Raw genomic sequence first — 18,070 nt, 5'->3', positions numbered from 1 at the left:
CACTATCTGTACTCCTGTGCCTTCCTGTTCCACGGAGTGGAAGGCCTCTGTGGCGGGCTCACGCGCCCTGGTCTGGGTGCTTGGCGGGATTGCTTGACAGGGCGGATTCCCTCTGTGACCCCGTGGTGGGTGTAGGGGGGTCCTGACTGCTTCCTCGGCGGGGGGTCTTGGTGTGGGGATGGCCGGGCGCTCTCCCCCTTTGTATGTTCTATTATCACCCATCTCAGCAAAACATAAACACTAACCTGAGCACAGGTGTCAGCTCACCTTCACATTAATAGTATATGTGAGACAATATGAAAGGCTTTACATGTGTGGGTTTATATGCATAAGTGTGTGTGAACTGCTGTTGTATTTTGTACATTTTGACTAGTTTAAATGTGAAGACTATCATAGCCAACAGGTATGTTTGTAATCATTGAGTTTGTGTTTAGACAGAGCCCGCCCATTCCAGATTGCAATTTATAGCTGGCTGTTTTATGACGTTACTACCCTCTGCTTCTTTTCTCTCTAAACCCCCCTCTGATACGTTTTTTTTTTATTTATTAAATCAAATTGTAGTATTGTCCAAAACAAAGCCTTTTTTTTTACAATTTATTTAGAAAAATACATAAAGGAGGAGTGCGCTGACTGTTTTAAGGGGAACCTTAAAACCAGGATTGTGTGTCTCTTCCTTCATGCAATAAGAGTCAGAAGGCATCTTTTTCCTAAGTCCGGTTTATTTAGTTTATCACATAGGTTTAGATTGTTCTTCTATAGAAAATGGGAGTCAAAAACTGATTTTGTTTGTCCCAGTCCTGCAACCAACCAACTGATCTATCCAGCATGTCTGAGATGACTTATTTCTTACTGATTACCTGTTCTGATTCTTTAGGTCTTTTTGATGATGACAGAAGTGGAAAAACAACAAAGGTAAAACAAAAATAATGTTCAGATGGATTCTTGTTCTCTTATCTTCCATTTGCTGTTTATTGTTTTTGTTATTGGTACTTTTCAACCTTTTCTGTCTTTACTCCTGTACATTTACAACTTATTTACTTGAAAGTTTGAGTCTTTTAATAACTGAAAATAAATACCCTTTGTAAGAAAAAATGAACTTTTAGTCCACTATAATTTATTTATTTTAATTATTTTTATTTTACCAGGAAATCCCATTGAGACTACATCTCTTTTTCAAGGGAGACCTGGGCCAAAAGGCATCAATACAAAATAAAATACAGTCAAAACAGTTAAATATAAAAATACAATTACAATAAAATACAATAAAATGCAATTAAAATGAACAGTAGGACAATGACTAATAGGTTAATTAAGAGTGGTACAAATAGGTCAAGGGTGACATGTGCATGTTTCTTTTAAAAGCTCAGAAAGTTTTGCTTTAAAACAATTCAATGGAATAAGGTCATCTAGATGCAGAGAGTTTTGAATATTATTCCAGGAAAGCGGAGCAGCAATGGAAAAGGCTGTTTTTCCTAATTCACTGAGGAATCTGGGGACATAAAGAAGCAATTTGAGTGAGGAGCGAGAGTTGTATATGTTGTTAACAGGAGAAAGAAGACGGCACAGATATTGAGGTAGTTTACCGAGAATGGCCTTATACGTGAATGTTAGCCAGTGTTTCTGTCGCCTGCCTTTGAGTGAAGACCAAGAGAGCAGAGAGTACAGTTCACAATGATGGGTTCTGTATGCAGAGTTTGTGATAAAACGCAGGGCACTATGGTAAACTGTATCCAGACTACGGAGAGTTGACGAGGCAGCATTCATGTACAGAATGTCCCCATAATCCAAAATTGGGAGGAAGGTGCTCTGAACAAGTCTTTTCCTCACACCTGGGCTTAGACAAGATTTATTTCTGTAGTAGAAACCCAGAAGTGCTTTTAGCTTTTTTAGCAAGTGGTCAATGTGAGAGGTAAAAGACAGTTTGTTATCAATCCACACACCCAGATATTTATATGTGGACACTTTTTCAATTTTCACTCCTTCCAAAGTATGAATATCAGCCTTCAGTGCATCATGTGAACGAGACCTGGAAAATATCATGAATTGTGTCTTTTTAGCATTTAGGGTCAACTGTAATTGATGAAGAGAATACTGAAGTTGATTGAAGGCTTCCTGAAGCTCATTTACAGCACGACTGACAGAAGAAGCAACTGTGTAAATGATGGTATCATCTGCATAAAGATGGAATTTAACATTTGGCAGATGACTACCCAGGTCATTAATAAAGATGGTGAAAAGGATAGGAGCTAAGATGGATCCCTGTGGGACTCCACTATTGATGTTCATGAAGTCAGATTTTGCATCTTCAACAATCACACACTGGGTTCTCTGTGATAGATAATTTCTAAACCACCCAATAGCAGAATCACCTAGACCAATAAGACTCAGCTTTTGTAGTAGAAGCTGGTGGTTTACAGAATCAAAGGCTTTAGATAAGTCCACAAATAGGGCTGCACAGTGCAATTTCTTGTCTAGGGCATTGATGATGTCATTTGTTACAGATACAGCAGCTGTTATAGTACTGTGGCCTGTCCTGAAACCTGACTGAGTTTCACATAGAACCGAGATAGATGCTAAAAAGAGTTTTAGTTGAGAGTTTACATGGGATTCAAGAATTTTTGCAAGAACTGATAATTTGGAGATGGGTCTGTAGTTGTTTAGCTCAGATTGGTCTCCACCTTTCAAGAGAGGGAGAACATGAGCTGCCTTCCAAACTTTGGGAATTGTGTTTGACTGAATACTTAAATTAAAAATATGGGTGATGGGTTCAACAATAAAATCAGCTGCAAGTCTTAGGAAGTAGGGGTCTAGATCATCTGGACCAGGAGATTTTTTTGGATCAATGGCTTTCAGGGACTTTAACAACTCTGAATTGGAAATTGGTTGGATGACAAATTTGATTGCATTAGAAGATGCAGAAGATGCTGTAATAGAGGAAGCAGGCAGAGAATGACCAGACACTGGTGAAGATGAAAGAGGGACTAAGCCCACTGAAGTAAAATGTTTGTTTAATTGTTTTGCAATTTCCTCTTTCTGCTGTATGACAACAGAGTTCACTACAAGGTTTGCAGGTGTAGTTGATTTCACATTTTGTCCACTTAGCATTTTGATTTGTTTCCAGAATTTAGTAGGATTTTTAAGATTTGTTGAGATAGAATTTAAGTAGAAATCAGATTTAGTTTTGCGAGTCAAAGAGGTGCATCTGTTTCTCAGGGCTCTGAAGGTGATCCAGTCAGAGTTTGAATTAGTAAATCTCGCTTTGGTCGCATTTATACAATAAGCACTTAAAATAATTAATGTGTCATTTGTTCATTCGTTTTTCAATTTAAAATCGGAAATGAAAAAAACGAAAAACCAACGTTTTTTTTTCGTTTTTAGATTCAAAATTCAAAACGAATAAACGAAAATCGGATAACGGGTTTTGTTTTCTTTAATCACGTTTTTGACACAAGAGGGAACCTGGAAGTAGTTTACACGGACTCTTATTGTGAAAATCTGCTGCTCTGCTCACACTGTAGCTGTCTTTCGTCAAGGGAAAGTGATCATTTTATTATTGTTTTGTGACCGTAAAAGTAAAATCAGAGACCGGAGGACATGACAATACATCCGTTCCAGGTAAGAATCGGTTATATTATTTTTTTCAGTCTGTCTGAATGTGAGTTTGCTACTTTGACAAGCTAGCTGTTGCTAACTCCGACACGGGGCATGCACAGAGTTCGGTAATGGAGACGAGAACATGTTAAGTGAAAACGCCCCAAAAACATGCTCCGAGCCTCTGGCACGTTCCTTCCTACAGGCAAGGAAGGAGGAGTCGCCGGTAACTAAAGCCGCATTTTCTGCTGCTTTTGATGAGACTGTAAATGTCAGTTTTTACCTGTAGCTATTTCCTGGGGTTATTAAACCAATTATGTAATTAAATATGAAATGTTGGCTGTATATTCAATAAAAAGCACTAACCAGCGGTGTCTCGTCTTTTTCGAACCACATCGAAACGTCAATGTTGGTGACGGAGCTCCCGGCGTCCCCCACATGTCTGGAATGTGCTGTTAGCTAGCTAGCTAGTGCTAGCATCAGACACAAAAACAGTGACCAAAACGGAGCTTTGTTTGGCTGAATTTAAGATAACAAACACGAAATATGAAACAGTCGTCGTGGAAGAATGTACCAATGGACAATAAATAGTTATCAGAAAAATAGATATAAATTCTTGCAGGGAAAATACATTTGTCACAACAGCAGTAGCCAATAAATTCTGTTTAAATGTTGTGTGTTGTTATATTATGTGTTATGATATTGTATATTTGTTGTTTTCATTGCAAAACTATTTTATTGAATATTCTATTTATTGAGATAAAGATTTATTTTCTTTTGTAGCCATCATAGTGTTTTGAATGTCATTAAAATGTCTATACATAAACTGATAAATAAAATGATTAGCTACAATACTATTTCAATGAGGTATATTTATTACCAATTTCACATTCATCCATCTTTCAACAAAAACAAAGATACAGTTGAGGGGTTTACTTTGTGGGCTTCTTAATCAGCATTTTCTCAGCAAACCTGTCAGCAATACACTAGAAATAATCGTGTTTGCATCTTTACCTTAGCGTGGATTTCAGGCTGGCTTGTCTGCAAACGTCGCCTCAGGTTTTCTTGTGTTTTTCCCTGTGATGGTCGCTCCACACAATGTCTTGTTGAGGGTTGTGTTAAATATAACATTTGTCCCTACACGTACCCTTCTTTTTCTACCTGGAATTGACATTTTTCACCTTTATCACAGACACAATTAATTGAATTAGCGTCTTCCCGGGCGGGCTGAAGGGCTCTGTGTTCTGATTGGATCGCTTTGCATTTGCTCCCGCCCTCTTCCACCAGCAGACATTATGATTGGATGTGGCCTTCGATCAGCATTTTCGTGTCGTTTTTATTCGTTGACGAAAATGTCTATCAATTTAGTTAAAGTTTTCGTGTCTGGGCAAGAGTGTTTTTGTTTCATTTCGTTTTCATTGGGTGAAAAATGTCGTTGACGAAGACAATGACGAAAATTTTTTGTCAACGAAATTAACACTGCTCCCAGCTTCATCATCAGTGGACCCCAGCTCCACTGAAATCCCTGAAAGAAAACCACCAGCAGCTATTATTCTTTAATTTTGTGTAATTCAGATCAGTAAAATGAGGAGATAACAGGTTGTATCAGATTAAAATACATTGTTTCAGCCAAACAATGTCATGACTACAGAACACTTTAGCGACCCAGACACTGGAACCCGGAAGAAGCACAGCGAGAGACGAGCATGGCAGGTAAAGGATTTAATGATCACGAAGGTAGGTAGGGCGTGAGCAGGGTAGGAGATGGGTTCCAGGCGAGAGGCAGAGGCTCGTGGTGTGACCGCTGGAGCGAAGACCAAACTGGGAATCCGGGTAGGCTGATATTCGCGACCACACGTGGTAACAGATTCCTGAGGAGGAGTAGAGAAGGAATTAGACAGAGTCTTGACAAGAGCGTGGCAAGACTGTGACACAGGCGAGGTGACCAACTATGCACCATCAGGGGCAACGGACTGGCGAGGAAAGATGATCCAGGAGCTCCTTAAAAGGCAGACGGGGTGATGAGGTGAGTGGTCGCAGCTGGGGATGATCAGTAGCCCGGTGGAGAGGGGGAGGAGACTGACAGAGGCACCATGACAAACAATTCGGTGTTCCTCTGACTAAAATTTAACATGGTTTGTTTTAATTATCTGGCACTTATATGATTTTGTTTATAATTAAAATTTTAATTAAATATATATATTAGAGCTGTCAGGTGATTAAAATTTTTAATCGTGACTAATCGCACTGTCCATAGTTAACTCACGATTAATCGCTAATTAATCACAAATTAATATGTGGCCTTTTTTTAGGACGCGAACCGGAGCCGGGTTAGGGTGCAGTAGGTCTCCACGTAATGGCGCCGGGCCGGTTCTAGCTAACAGCTCGGTTGTTGGAGACCCGCCCGTGATCTAGTGAGAGCAGCCAGTGAGTTAGAGGATGATGACAAAGTGACGCCTGCACACGGTGTGGAAAGGCACGTATGAGAAAATCCGTGATTTTAAAAATTGTCGGCGTCATGCACATTTAACACAGTTAACGCGTAATTAACGTGACAAATCTGACCGCCCTAATATATATATATATATTACTTTGATTGTAGAGCTGCCCTCTGCGTTGTTCTGTCAAAAACTTTTCTGGAATCTTGCTTCTGGAGACTTGACCTGGAGAAGAAGAAAAACAACCAAATTTTTACTCAACGCAGTATCATCTGATACTAAATGCACATACAGATTCATATGATCGTGGAGCTGCAGAAGATCTTTTCTCACCAGTTAAAAGTTGTCTAAATTTTCCGTTCTCAAATAATCATTGTAAACAGAGCAAAAGTCAGACAATTCCAGCCTGTCGGACATTCAAGTCAAACTTATTCCTGTTGTAATGTTTTGTACTGCGGTCAGTGAGCTGCTGTTAGCTCAGCCGTGGTTCCAACATCACTCCTCCTTGTTTTTGTTCATAAATGTGTCCATTTTGTGGGAAAATAAAGGCTAAACATAATATAATTAATTGAAAACTGTTGCCAAAAATATGAAAACGACTATTTCCATGTAATGTTATAAAATATTTTCGCCCAGAGAAGATTTTTTGTTTACTTGGCTACTCTTATTTTGAAAGCTGAAAATACATGGTTCAAAAATGCTCTCAACATTATTTTTAGCCAAACCATTCCTGTTTTTACAATTGCCCCCTAAAATATCCTGTAGAACAAGTAAATTTATCCTGGGAAGCGATTAAAATGTGTACAGGCAATGCAGCGATGTGCGTCTTTTCCGAAGGTATTAAATGTGAACAACAAGAATTTCTATCACCTTTTGTGCTCGATTACACTACAAACATGTGCAAATAACATCAGCCAAAATAGAAATCAGTTAGAATAATATCTGCTCAAATGAAAGGTGGATATTTTCAATAAAACATTCAATATTTAGGGATTATTCAAATTTATATTTAGATTTGTGAACGATCTAAGAGAGGAAATGAAAATACAGTTCAACGGAACATTTATAAAATAGGATAAGATAAGATAAAGATAAGATAAAGATACTTTATTGATCCCTGCCAGGGAAATTTTTCACGTTGCAGCAGCACTGTGTACAGACTCATTAAAAAAGCAAACAGACAGACAAACAACAGTGAATAGTAAAAACATATATATAAATAAAAAAAATAAAATTAAGAAAATTAAGGGAGCACCACACTTTACAGCTTTCCAGACAGACATCCAGTGGGTTTATCTGGGGCACAAGGCTGATGAGTTATATAGTTCAATAGAACGAGGCAGGAAAGATCTCCTGTAGCGGTTGGTGTGGCAGCAAAGTTGCCTTAACTTCTTAGAAAAGACACGCCGCTGTTCGTCAAGCGCAGGATGAAGAGGGTGCTGAGGATTATCCATGATGGATACGAGTTTGTTCAAGGTCCTCCTCTCCATCACTGCCTCAAAATTTCCATTTTGCATCCAATTACAGAGCCAGCTTTTCTAATAAGTTTGTTCAGCTTCTTCGTGTCACTGGCAGCTATGCTACCCCCCCAGCAGACCACAGCGAAGAATAACGTGCTGGCCACAACAGACTGGTAAAAAATTTCCAGCATCTTGCTGCACACTGTCAGGACTCTGGCTGCCATGTCCCCTTTTGGCCACCAGAGGGAGCCATCACCAGAGTATTGACACTCCCTCTGCCATTACAACACTCAATATCCCATCAGCCTCTGCTCCCTCTTCCCAGGCTCTCCCAGCTGTTTCCCATCAGCTCATCACTACAAACAGTATTTAGATAGTCACTGAGCTCTGCTCAGTGTGAGGTCTTGTTTTTTTTTTTTTTTTGCTCGGCAATCGCTCCATCCATATTCTATGCTAGATTCCTGTTACTTGACTTCTGCCTGTTTTTGACCACTGTTCTTGCCTTGTCCCTGCCTGTTTGTGTTTGCTATTAAACTATCTGCATATGGATCCAAACGCCCCTGCCTCTTCATTACACACACGTTGAAGGACCTCAGTTTCCTCAGGAAGTTTAGTCTGCTGCAGGCCTTCTTGTACACAGCTGTGCTCTTGGTCTTCATGCTCAGTGTGTTGTCAACGATTACTCCCAGGTATTTGTATTCCTCCACCTCAGCCACATCCCTGCCTGAGATGCTGAGGGGCTGGAGAGACAGTTGTTGCTTTTGGAAGTTGATCACCATCTCTTTGGTCTTGTCAACGTTGAGCAGCAGGTGATTAACTCCAGCCCACCTCACAAACTCATTCACCACATTCCTGTATTCCTCTTCCTGTCTGCCATTAATACAGCCGACAACCGCAGAGTCATCAGAGAACCTCTGAAGATGACATGTCTCTGAGTTATACTGGAAGTCACTGGTGTGCAAAGTGAACAGGAAGGGTGAAAGAACTGTGCCTTGTGGAGCTCCAACACTACTGATTACCACGTCGGACATGACATTTCCTAGCCAGACAAACTGTGGCCTGTCTGACAAGTAGTAAGTGATCCAGGAGACCAAGGACCCGCTGACACCCATCTCACTCAGTATGCAGGGCTGGGGGGTGTTGAAGGCACTGGAGAAATCAAAGAATGTGATCCTCACAGTGTCTCCTCCACCATCCAGGTGAGAGTGAGCTCGCTGCAGCAGATAAATGGCAGCGTCATCTACCCCCAGGCGTGGCTGGTAAGCAAACTGGAGGGGGTCCAGAGATGGTTTCACCAGCAGTCCCAGGTGAGCCAGCAGAATCCTCTCCAGCACCTTGACTGCGTGAGACGTGAGGGCAACAGGACAGTAATCATTTGGGCCAGATGGGGGAGTCTTCTTGGGGACAGGAACCAGACATGCAGTTTTCCAGAGGGCTGTACCCTCTCCAGGCTGAGGCTCAGGTTGAAGAGGCGCTGGAAAACAGAGGATAGCTGGGCGGCACAGGTCCTCAGGATCCTGGGGCTGATGCCGTCTGGGCCAGTGTTGATGAGGAATGAGGGGGTTGAGAGGGGGTGGGTGTAGAGTAAGGTGTGGTGGTTTTGAGACGATGGTGGACATGTTTATCGAACATGTTTCTGTTGAAATTGGCACGGTTACCTTTTATTATTTATGTACAATTGTGTCAAACAGCGTTCAGCTGCCAGCTTTGCCGTTCACCATTTTGTCTGACGTTACCATGAAAAGGGTCTATTAATGATTATATTCCACATAAATCTGTCCTAGTGATTTGTCTGTGTGCTATATTCTATAGTGAGATTACTTTCATCTCTGTTGTACTTCCCCATAGAGATGTCCTCTGTTCTTCTGGTAAAAACTGCTCTGGAACTTTGCTTCTAGAAACTTCACCTGCAAGAAAAAAACACATTTTAACTCGACACAGTATGTTAAATAGTATTGTAGCTAATCATTTTATTTATCAGTTTATGTATAGACATTTTTATGACATTGAAAACACTATGATGGCTACAAAAGAAAATAAATCTTTATCTCAATAAATAGAAGATTCAATAAAATAGTTTTGCAATGAAAACAACAAATATACAATATACAATATCATAACACATAATATAACAACACACAACATTTAAACAGAATTTATTGGCTACTGCTGTTGTGACAAATGTATTTTCCCTGCAAGAATTTATATCAATTTTTCTGATAACTATTTAGTGTCCATTGGTACATTTTTCCACGACGACTGTTTCATATTTCGTGTTTGTTATCTTAAATTAGCCAAACAAAGCTCCGTTTTGGTCGCTGATCCGCGGTGTCTGATGCTAGCACTAGCTAGCTAGCTAACAGCACATTCCAGGCATGTGAGGGATGCCGGGAGCTCCGTCACCAACATTCTGACAATGTGGTTCGAAAAAGACGAGACACCGCTGGTTAGTGCTTTTCATTGAATGTACAGCCAACAACTTATCATATTTAATCATATAATCGGAGGGCTGCACGGTCGCTCCTGCCTCACAGCGAGAAGGCCCCGGTTCGAATCCCGGCTGGGACCTTTCTGTGTGGAGTTTGCATGTTCTCCCCGTACATGCATGGGTTTTCACCGGGGACTCCGGCTTCCTCCCACCGTCCAAAAACATGCTTCATAGGTTAATTGGTAACTCTAAATTGTCCCTAGGTGTGAATGTGAGAGTGAATGTGTGTGATTGTGGACCTGCGACAGACTGGCGACCTGTCCAGGGTGAACCCCGCCTTCGCCCATCAGCAGCCGGGTTAGGCTCCGGCACCCCTGTGACCCCGAAAGGGGAGAAGCGGACAGGAAAATGAATGAATGAATGAATTACATAATTGGTTTAATAACCCCAGGAAATAGCTACAGGTAAAAACTGACATTTACAGTCTCATCAAAAGCAGCAGAAAATGCGGCTTTAGTTACCGGCGACTCCTTGCCTGTAGGAAGGAACGTGCCAGAGGCTCGAAGCATGTTTCTGAGGCATTTTCACTAAACATGTTCTCGTCTCCATTACCGAACTCTGTGCATGCCCCGTTTTGGAGTAAGCAACAGCTAGCTTGTCAAAGTAGCAAACTCACATCATCAGAGACAGACTGAAAAAAATAATATAACTGATTCTTACCTGGAACGGATGTATTGTCATGTCCTCCGGTCTCTGACTTTACTTTTACGGTCACAAAACAATAATAAAATGATCCCTTTTCCTTGACAAAAGAAAGCTACAGAGGGCGCAGTGCAGAAGATTTTCACAATAAGAATCCATGCAAACTACTTCTGGGTTCCCCCCGTGTCAAAAACAAGATTCGGAAAAACCAAATCGAACAACCGTTATCCGATTTTTCGTTTTGGTGCACAAAACAAAAAATGGCTCCCTATTTGGTTTTGGATTTTGAAACGAAAAACGAAAAAAACGGTTGGTTTTTCCTTTTTCGATTTTGAATTGAAAAACGAATGAACAAATTATACACGGATTTAAAATGTTCTATCATCTCTTCATTCTCATTTTTCTTTACAGGGTCCAGAGGGTGCTGGAGTCTATAAACCTAACGCATGGTCAAGATGGTTCTTTACACCCTGGAGTAAAATAAATATTATTTCTATGTTTAAGTCTAAATCGAATGAGCAGTCGAGAAATACTCCTGAAGAAAACTTTCAGAAGAATCATCAAAATGAAGTTGAAGTCCTTTTCAGCAGGCTTCAGGAAAGACGAGAACAAAAGTTTTCATCAGCAGATTTTCTTAAAATACATCCTCCTTTGAAACAGATCACTGACACACCAAAAAAAGATGTAGCTCAAGCTTTTTTTCAGAGGTTGATGACATTAGATTACAGAGCCAGATCTATCCCCGTTCAACCAGATAGTTCTGAGGGAAACCATTCACAGTCTGACTCAATTTCTGAGAGTGATAGCACTGATGATAATGACTTAGATGCTTTTTTTAGCACTAATGTAGATTCTAGTCAGTCCAAACAGGATCATGTTCACCCCATGGACATCCAGATGGTTGTATTTCACTGCTCAGACAGCTTCCTGAAGCAGAACATGATCACAAAGTTGTCACAGTGTCAGTACGCCTTACCTCTGCTTGTTCCTGATCCTGCTGCAGCAGAGATTGAGTGTCCTCTGTGGACGTTCAGACAAATAAGAAAAACCTGGAAGAAAACTGAAATCAGAGATAATTCAAAGAGTGTCACCATCAAGAGTCTACCGATCTGCAAAGCTGAAACTCCACTGGTGTCTTTCTTCCGTCTGGGTTCACTGTCTCAGTCTAAATCTCAGCTCATGAACACTTTGATCAACGACCGTCACAACACCTTCTTCCACAGAAACTGTCCAGGAAGCACCAAATCTCGTCATTTGATGGATGGAGTTGTAGAGATTGCCTGGTACTGTCCTGCTGGAAAAGACAATGATTCATTCTCTGACTGCATTGGCTTCTGTAATCTTCATGGTGATTCTCTGTTGATGGAAAAACAACGTGAAATACTGACTGAAATATCTTCAGTCTTAGTTGTTCTGGTACCAGCTCTGGAAAAAGGTCAGGAAAGTTCTAAAGTCATTTCCACTCTTATCAGATCTCCAAATCCTCTGATTGTTCTCACTGCTGATAATGACTGTGGTGCTGTTCAGATAAAACCACAAAAATACAAAGTGGGTCTGAAAGACAGAAGTCAGTCAGATGTTTCTGAAGAACTCAGGAGAATCATTGGAAAGATTTTGTCTGGATCAAACAAATCCTTCAGTCTTGAGTTGATGTCCAACATCTCTGGAGTCAGAGTGGATGAAGACGACACAGTCTGTCAAAATGGAAAATCTGCTGCCATGAACATAGTGAAGGTGATTCAGGACATGGATGTTTCCAGGATCAAAGATACTTTTCTTCCTTGTCAAGGTCAACTTTGGCATGAGTGGTGCAGAACAAACAAAGAAAGATTTCACCTCAGAGGAAACATTGAGAAAGAAAAAAGTCAGAAAGATCAACAACTGATACAAATCCGACAGAAACAATGTGATGCTTCCTGTAGTGAACTGATGAAATCATTCACTGACAGCCTCATGAGTTTGGAACAGAAAGACAAAGAATACTTCCTGAAATGGACTCAGATCCTGATAGATGAACTCTCCTCAAAGGATCTCTCTGCAATTCTCCAAAACTATGATGAAAAGTGGTCGGAGGTTTTGACTTTAAAGAAGAAACATGACAAATCTGATCAGTTAAAAGTCAAACAAACTGAGCTTGAACAAATATCACAGAAGCTGCAGGCAGCAACCTTTGGTTTGGAGCACATCTTCAGAGAAATGTCACAGATCTATGAAGCCCATCAATCTCTAAAGAGACAAACACACTGCAGACACACTGAATGGGTTAAATACCCTGAGCTGGCTGCAGATCTGATGATATCTGGACATCCCATGGAGTTGATGGATGGTGATGCAGGTCACGTGCCTTTGACTTGGATCTCTGGTCTTTTACAGGAAGTCATCAAGAAACTGGGTGACCAGAGAGTTTTTGTGTTGTCAGTTTTGGGCGTTCAAAGCAGTGGAAAGTCAACAATGCTGAATACCATGTTTGGACTGCACTTTGCTGTGAGTGCAGGCAGGTGCACCAAGGGTGCATACATGCAGCTGCTCAAATTATCAGAGGAAATCAAGACAGACTTCAAGTTTGACTATGTTCTAGTGGTGGACACTGAAGGACTGAGAGCTCTTGAGCTGGAAGGTCCCAACATTCTTCACCACGACAATGAACTGGCAACATTTGTTGTTGGTTTAGGAAACATAACACTGATCAACATCTTTGGTGAGAATCCAGCTGAGATGCAAGACATCCTGCAGATTGTAGTTCAGGCTTTCATGAGGATGAAGAAAGTTCAGCTTTCTCCAAGTTGTGTGTTTGTTCACCAGAATGTTACAGATATCACAGCTGCAGAGAAAAACATGGACGGAAAGAGACGACTGCAAGAAAAACTGGACAAGATGGCTCAACTAGCTGCCAAAGAGGAAGGATTTAATGCTGAATGTTTCAGTGATGTTATTGCATTTGATGTTCAAAAAGATGTGAAATACTTTGCTCAGCTGTGGGAGGGAAGTCCACCAATGGCTCCTCCAAATCCAGGTTACAGTGAGAGTGTCCAAGAACTGAAGAGCATCATCCTGTCTAAAGCTTCAGAGTCTGATGGAATCAAACTCTCACATTTCAGCAGCAAAATTCAGGACCTGTGGAACGCTCTGATGAATGAAAACTTTGTTTTCAGCTTCAAAAACACTCAAGAAATCTCAGTGTACAGAAAACTGGAGATCCAGTACGGAAACTGGACTTGGGCTCTGAGGAGTGAGATGCTGACCATTGAGAACAGACTTTATCCACAAATAAAAAAAGGAAAATTTGATGAGATTGAACTCAGTGATCTTTCTAAAGAAATGAGCAAAACATATGAACAAATAAAGACAGAAATCACAAAATACTTTGAGAAAGATGCAGACAAAGAAATATTGGTTCAGTGGCGTGGACGATTTGAAAACAAAATCAAAGAGTTTCATGAAGAACTTCTGACAGGAGTTAAAAGAAAACTGGATGAAGTCATTCAGCAGAAGAAAGCCTGTAAGAAGCTTGATGAGAAGAAAACAGATTTTGAGAACAAACTGCTGCAAAAAAGCAAAGAACTCGCTCATGAGTTAAGAGAGATCATAAAAGATGAAAAGGAACTCAGGATGCAGTTTGACTTTGTTTGGAGTCACTGGATTAAAGAATCAACTTCAGATACAAAACCCATTGAGGACATCAACCTGGAAGAAGATCAGTTAACTGTCCTTAAAGATCTTGGTTTTGAATGGAATCTATGTCATAAATTGAAACACAGTAAGCAATACAAAAACCTGCCAAAAACTGGGGATTACTTTCATTATGTTCATTTTAGGAAATATCATACCATTAATGCTGCATTGAAATATGTAGGAGTTAAACATTGGTCACATGAAGATCAGGAACAGATCAGATCTTTTATTAAAAATGCTGAACAACAATCACTGCAGATCATTCAGAGCAAACCTGTAGCAACAAGAGGATACACATCAACTTACCTCCATGAAGTGGCTAAAAATGTTCAAGAAAATGTGACAGAATTTGAATCAAAGAGGAAATTTACCCTTAAGAAGGAGTTCACAGTTGAGCTTCTGCTTTTCATCTTCCATCAAACTGCTGGCTGGATTTTACAGTCTCACAAATTTTACAAAGACAACAATGATGTTCTGACCTACCTAAACAGCAAGAAAAATGAATATTTCAACATTTTCACAAGTTTCTGTAAAGGAAGCTCGTCTGCTGTGGTGTTTGGAGAAATGATCTGTCAGAAACTGAAGGTCTCTGCTGTTGAGGCTGTCTGTAACCAGACTGCTGTTGACCTTGCTGGAGAACTCAGGTGTAATGTCCCAGCATTCAATGGGAACAGGCTGAACCTGGAGAAACATGTGTTGAAGGATCTGGCAGAGAAAGAAGACTTCAACAAGTTCATGACCTACATCAGAGATCCAAGGGAGCAAGTAGAGGAATTTATAAAAATGCAAGTATATATCTACATGTTTATTGAAAATAACAACAAAGCTCTGAAAATCCTTCAGAAAAATGCAGACAACATCCAGAAGTTCATCAGTCAAACTTTATTTGAAACAACAGAGAATATCAAAACTAAAAAAGGAGACATTAACATGTGGGTGAAGAAGTTCTCCAGTTCGCTGAGCTGTAAGTTGACAATTGGTACCATTTCCTGTCAGAACTTCAGAGACATAAAAAACTTTGACTTTTTAAGTGATGAGATAGAAAAAGGTCTTCAAATCATCACTAAGGAGATGAAGGATCTCCCTCTGACTCAGGTGATCAATAACAGACAGAAACCTGATAAAATCCTCATTGATCAGCTGTGTAACTGCTGCTGGGAACGATGTCCATTCTGTGCAGCTGTTTGCACCAACACCATCAAAGACCACAGTCCAGACAAACACAGTGTTCCTTTTCATCGACCCTCTGGAGTTAATGGATGGCACTATAGAGGCACAGTGGAGCTAAACAATGATTTCTGCACCACATCAGTCACAAGTGATCAAAGCTTCTATCCCAGTCCTGAATCAGAGAACACCATTCCTTTTAAACTGTATCAAACTGCAGGAGGAGAATATGCATCATGGAGCATTACTGCAGATGGATCTATGCTGCCATACTGGAAATGGTTTGTTTGTCGCTTTCAGAAGGAAATAGAAGATTATTATAAAAAGAAGTTTCAGGACCGTGGAGAGATTCCATCTGAATGGAGAAATTACAGTAAAGAAGAAGCTCTCAGAAGTCTGGATGAAATGTGCAGTTTGTGAGAAAATTTCAAACATTCAGGAGGTTTAAAGATGTTCATTTGATCATTTTCCACAAAGAAATTTTCATCTTTTACTCAAACTGAACAGGAAGAGATTTTAAAATAACATCGGAATCAATGAAACAGAATGGCAGCAATTTTATCTTTTAATCAATGTTTCATGTAACTTTAATATAATCTATTATCTAACATTAGCTTGAAGAATCTCTAAAATATTGAAGAGAAAAACAAAAATGTTCCAATTTACCGGTATATTTACTTTTGCATGCTTTTTATTTCCGCTTTTTGTCTTTGATTTAGAGAGATTTGATTTAGAAAAAATAAATAATTCAGTTTTGTAATAATCTGTTTATGAAACATTATATTTGCTTTTTGACCCAAATTCACTTTGTTTTTTACATATCTGTTATTCTTTCCTTTTATTTATGCAAATTGAACAAAACAAAAAAAGAAAATTCAATGTGTCAAAAAAATCATCGTACTAAAAACAGAAACTCAGTAATTCATTCATTTATTCACTCATTCCTTCATTTTTAAAACCTAAACAGCAGCTGTTGGGCAAATGCAGAGAATAGAAAAATGACTTGTTTGTATAAATGTGCTTTGAAACTTTGACTATAACAAAAAAGAAAATAAGGTCTGTTGTATGTGATCATGTTACTCTGAAATATTACTTGTTATCCTTTAAAAAACATTGTTTTTGACTTATAATTACTAATCTATATGTGATATGATGTGAAAATTAAACTTTTTGAATCTCAAATTGACTTTGGTTTTTACTTTTGAGTTAAAACTTACCGTCTTAATTAGCTTTTGTCATTTTTCTAAGATACAAAAACATGTGCTCTAATGTAACACAGATAAGAAAGTGTCAGGATTCAGATGTGGAGACAAATGCAGGAAGTAAAGGTCCTTGTTCATTTTTGGCTAAAATACTGGAAACGGCTACAAGGCTCGGAGCACTCGAGAAGGCACACGAGACGATCTGGCGACAAGCGGAGTGGACACGTGGTTTATAACAGAAGGTAAGACAATCAAACACAGGTGCACCAACTACAAGGGCAGGAAAACCAGGTGGGAAAAAGGAAGAATTCAACACCCCTGAAAAAAGAGGATGGCAAAAACAAAAGATAACATAAACTGGAAATGCTACCACACCCAGCTCCCAAAAGCCACAGAAACTGTTTTTGTTTACAGGGTTCTTACAAGTTTCTTCAAGTCAAATTTAAGATTTCTTTAAGATCTTGCAGATCAAAATGTAGACCAATTTGTTAGCTTGCTTCCCTGTCCTGCTGACAAAGAAAAATGCCAATACTTGAATTTCAGAGCAGTAATTTCTTTAAAAAAACAAACTTACAAAATAAAAACAACAACAAAGTAGTTCAGAATGTGAAATACAAATAAGTATTAAATTATAAAGTGACTAATAGACATAATTCATAAACTTTTCAGCTCTTCTCTATTGGTGGCAAACTCTTAATCAAGTAGAGCCTCTTCTGTCATCTTCACCTTACGACCTCTCTTCAGAAGGTTTGACCTTGAAATTAAGTCAGTTATCTTGCTCCCTGCATTTTCCCTAAGCACTCCTGTACAGACACTCCAATCACAATTCTTCCCTTCTCCCTTCCCCTTCATTTAGCCCTCCAAACAGAGGGCTATGAAAAAATAGTGTCTATTATTTCGGATGTTACTTTCGTCCGATGACATCATCAATAATCGCTGGTCCACTAGCATTAGCTCAGAGCTTCCAGCTGTTGAATATGCATAACAAGTAGCCATTTTATAACTTTAAAAAGGTCATGCTACAACATAAAGTCATTACTTACATTTAAATGTAAACTGCTGTTGTTCTATAGAGCATCCATGTGAAGAAAAGCGCTTCTCAGGGTGGACTCTGGACCCCTCCGTTTGGAGGGTGAAATGTTTATTCATCATCTTCTTGTCCGCTTTGTCCCTTTCGGGGTTGCGGGGGTGCCGGAGCCTAACCTGGCTTCTGAAGGGCGAAGGCGGGGTACACCCTGGACAGGTCGCCAGTCTGTCGCAGGGCCTCAATCATACACACATTCACTCTCACAATCACACCTAGGGGCAATTTAGAGTCACCAATTAACCTATGAAGCATGTTTTTGGACGGTGGGAGGAAGCCGGAGTCCCCGGTGAAAACCCACGCATGCACGGGGAGAACATGCAAAC

At 39.9% G+C, this 18,070-nt stretch overlaps 1 protein-coding gene across 1 annotated transcript in view; it reads left to right on the top strand.

The window, feature by feature from the left end:
• LOC118599077 (interferon-induced very large GTPase 1-like) overlaps positions 1-16,634 on the top strand; it is a 30,229-nt gene extending 13,595 nt beyond the window's left edge. The window contains exons 3-4 of the mRNA XM_036213343.1: positions 875-912; positions 11,031-16,634. Coding sequence (XP_036069236.1) covers positions 875-912; positions 11,031-15,878 — 4,886 coding nt within the window. The 3' untranslated portion in view covers positions 15,879-16,634. The remainder of the gene's footprint in view (positions 1-874; positions 913-11,030) is intronic.
• The last annotated feature ends 1,436 nt before the right edge of the window (positions 16,635-18,070 follow it).

This window comes from Oryzias melastigma, linkage group LG8, assembly GCF_002922805.2.
Source record: "Oryzias melastigma strain HK-1 linkage group LG8, ASM292280v2, whole genome shotgun sequence".
Lineage (NCBI taxonomy): Eukaryota > Metazoa > Chordata > Actinopteri > Beloniformes > Adrianichthyidae > Oryzias > Oryzias melastigma.
Note: the sequence above shows the minus strand (reverse complement) of the source record. Positions and strands in the feature narration are given on the sequence as shown.